General features: G+C 41.1%; 1 protein-coding gene across 1 annotated transcript; it reads left to right on the plus strand.

The window, feature by feature from the left end:
• Window positions 1-409: 409 nt before the first annotated feature.
• Window positions 410-2,031, plus strand: TMSB4X (thymosin beta 4 X-linked). The gene is made up of 3 exons (XM_044285110.1): window positions 410-559; window positions 1,339-1,451; window positions 1,559-2,031. The coding sequence occupies exons 2-3, from the start codon at window positions 1,352-1,354 to the stop codon at window positions 1,591-1,593; spliced, it is 135 nt and encodes a 44-aa protein (XP_044141045.1). The 5' UTR covers window positions 410-559; window positions 1,339-1,351; the 3' UTR covers window positions 1,594-2,031.
• Window positions 2,032-3,254: the final 1,223 nt, after the last annotated feature.

The following is a 3,254-nucleotide window of genomic DNA, read 5'->3' on the forward strand; positions in this document are numbered from 1 at the left end:
AAACAGCAGATATGTTATATGAGCAGAAGGAAACTAGAAATGGAATGGCCACTTCTTCTTTCTGCTAAACAGGCTTGCCGTCTGCAGTGATAGTTAACACAAAATGCCTTGGTTTTCCCCCAAAACGCCTCCATTCCCTACAGCAGCATACATATTCGGTGTGTTACATGTATGATGCCCCCTGCATCGGTTTGCATCTAGGCCCCGACCGTCCTTAATAAAATGAACCAGCATGGCCTCAAAATACAAAGCAGCTGCGCATTGTTCTTTTAATGTCACAAGGAGCTGTATTTTTCAGCAGTTACTGCCTCACTTAATGTTCAAAATAGCTATTCAGGAACATCACAACGAGCATTTCATCGCGTCGTCATATTAATAGCGTGCCATGCGAAAGAATAGGAAGAAATGGAAGGCAAGGGCAACGAAGAGTTACAGAAGGATGACATCACGCCTCATTTGCATAGAGGAGATTATATAAAAGCAGGCGCAGCTCTCTCCTCTCTCAGACTCAAGGCTGTGTTTGTGAGAAGCCATTCTGCTTGTGTGTGCTGTGTTGCTGGTAAGTGGTTATTGCATTTGTATCCTTATTGTTAAAGGACAAGCTTAGGAATGTGTGACCAGTATGAAAGATCCTGTTAGCTGGTCTTGGTGGTTTTATGCTTTTTGTACTGGAGGGAGTGTGCCTGGATTTGCATGTGAATTTCCATTCCCCGTTATCATTTTGCCAGCAGTCAGCCACTAGCCTTGAGCAGTTACCTTTAAGGCTTATTATGTACAATGTGTCTCTAAGTTGATCTTTGCTTGTTTGTGCCTTTTCCTATTGATGAGGATACAGCAATGGGTTAATATCAGTAGGTGTCTTCTTGATGCATTGGAATAACACTAATTGGAATGGTTTGCTGCTCTGCTGCGAAGGCGTGGGGGCTGCTGAAGAACAGGGCGGTGGTTAAGGCTCCTTGAGTTAGCTGCAGCCCTTTGTAAGAAGGGAAGAATGCATGACTTCATCTGCCAGCAAGGGGTTGCTGCCCACCACGTTTGCTCAACCCTTATTAACATATGAACTGGTGTGCATCCAGATTATTGATTAGATGATTCTGTGATCGAAAATATGATGCGTCACTACATTTAGTTAATGTTTTAAAATATGGGCGTACGTGTGAAAGGATTTAAATATTAGACCTCTAGTCACCATGAAGTTCTGATTCTTGAGATGGCTCAAATCTTCTATTAGAAAGTGAGGGGATGAGGGCGTGGCAGGCACTGTAATAGCAAGTGACACTCTTTGCAGTGCAAGCATGGTGGCGCTCTAACACTCATTCTCTTCTCTCCTTTGTGCAGATCATCCTACAAAATGTCTGACAAACCAGATATGGCTGAGATTGAGAAATTCGATAAGGCCAAGCTGAAAAAGACAGAAACACAAGAGAAAAATCCACTTCCTTCTAAAGAAAGTGAGTTTATTTTTTACTTATTTAAATATTTTGGTTCAGGTTTATCTTTATTTGTAAATATCTTAAACATAAATAAACAAATACTAATTGTCTTTTTCTCTTTTCAGCAATTGAGCAAGAGAAACAACAATCTGAATCCTAATGAACCCCCATCACCCCCAATATGCACTGTACATTCCACAAGCATTGCCTTCTTATTTTTTCTTCTTTTAGCTGTTTAACTTTGTAAGAAATAACTAAGATACAAAGAGGTTGGAAAACGTTTACTGTGCTGCCCCATTACACCGACAGAAAAGTTAATAAAAGAACTACTGAACACTGAATGAAGGCGCTGCCTTTCCATCTGCCTGTCTGGCTGGCTTTGGTTTTGGTGGCCTGAGCGACCTTACACAATGAAAGGAGAATCTGAGTGGAACTACAGATATCCAGTAATATGAGGTGATGCGTTGAATGGAAAGCTGCACCAAGGTCCGGCGAGCTGTAAAATGCGGTCAAATCGAGTGCCATTTATTTGTTCAAAATGATTTGAATTATTGGAATGCACAATTTTTTTCAATATGCAAATAAAAAGTATAAAATATTTTCTGATTCGTGTAATGTTTCTATCTGTGACAAGTCGCCATGCCGGAGGAACAGCGTGGGTAAAACAAAGGGTTTTCCGTGGTGGTAATACAAAGATGTCCATGAAAACTAATTTATTCTTTTGTGCTGAACTGACCAACCACAATGACGGTAACTGCTTGTATTTCATATTAGTTATCTTTAACTTAAGATGCTCTTTTAATCACTAGTACGGGTTCTTAACTGGGTGTGGTCTGCATTAACTCTTGCATGACATCAGGTAGCTTCAAATGTAGACTTTGTACATTTTTAATGCAGCTTAATAAAATGCTAGTGTTAGTTATTTTTTTAACCCCGGGTTGTCTGAATTTGGAGCATTACCTTCTGTTGCAAGTAGTCCTTCCCTATTGGAAGTGTAGAACTTTATATATGCCTGTAGTTCTAGCAAAGGAACCCTATTAGTAATCAGTGGGGGGAGGGGCTGTCTAGATGTAATGCTAAATTCTTATAATTTTAATTAAGATCTAGTCATTGCTATGTCTGGGTCAGCCTGCAAGCAGTGTTTTCCCTGGTCATGTGGAGCCATTGTTAGAAATAAGGAGGGGCAGGGGAGCCAACAGGATGTGCACACAGAACAAAGATGAGTGCATAGATTTTTAACTCTAGTGGGGGGGAAGATGGATTCAGTTAAACTGACTTGAGGTCCCTTTTTAATGGTTTCTTGTAATTGCTAGCTGCATGGAGCAGATGGTCTTTATGGGTTAAATGGTGTACATGACTCTGCAGTTGGTAGACACTTTTTTTTTCTTTTTTATGGGTTTCTGGTAACCTGATCCTTCAGCATAACTGCAGAATGATACGGTGACTAATCTCTGTAGTCTGGAGGCTTGGTCAGCCAGCAGTAGATGTGCGGAGATAAAGGCTGCCATTATCACAATGACGCATTTATTACAAATCTAACTCTTGAAACAAAGCTTGTTAGCCTCTGGCCATCAGGTGCCGTTCAGAGGTCTCATTACCTTTAGGGTGTGACATGGGGCACAGTCTGGTCACATTACTATGGATTGTCTAATGTTGTGTCAGCCTTGGTGGGTGTTCTCGTGACAAGGGGATGGTTGTCACCAAATGTCATTTTCTCTTCACTGACCAAATTAAAGTTGCAGCATCTTAAGAGTTTTTACGGACTCCTCTCCTCATTCAAGCACCGCCTACCTGGGTGTTACCATGGCGATCATGCTGTAT

Source organism: Bufo gargarizans, chromosome 3 (assembly GCF_014858855.1).
Source record: "Bufo gargarizans isolate SCDJY-AF-19 chromosome 3, ASM1485885v1, whole genome shotgun sequence".
NCBI lineage: Eukaryota > Metazoa > Chordata > Amphibia > Anura > Bufonidae > Bufo > Bufo gargarizans.

Bases quoted from the DNA above. Each gene is read 5' to 3' on its own strand.
- TMSB4X (XM_044285110.1), top strand. From the start codon at position 1,352: ATGTCTGACAAACCAGATATGGCTGAGATTGAGAAATTCGATAAGGCC. The intron at 1,452-1,558 runs GTGAGTTTATTT...TTCTCTTTTCAG, and splicing joins TCCACTTCCTTCTAAAGAAA to CAATTGAGCAAGAGAAACAA.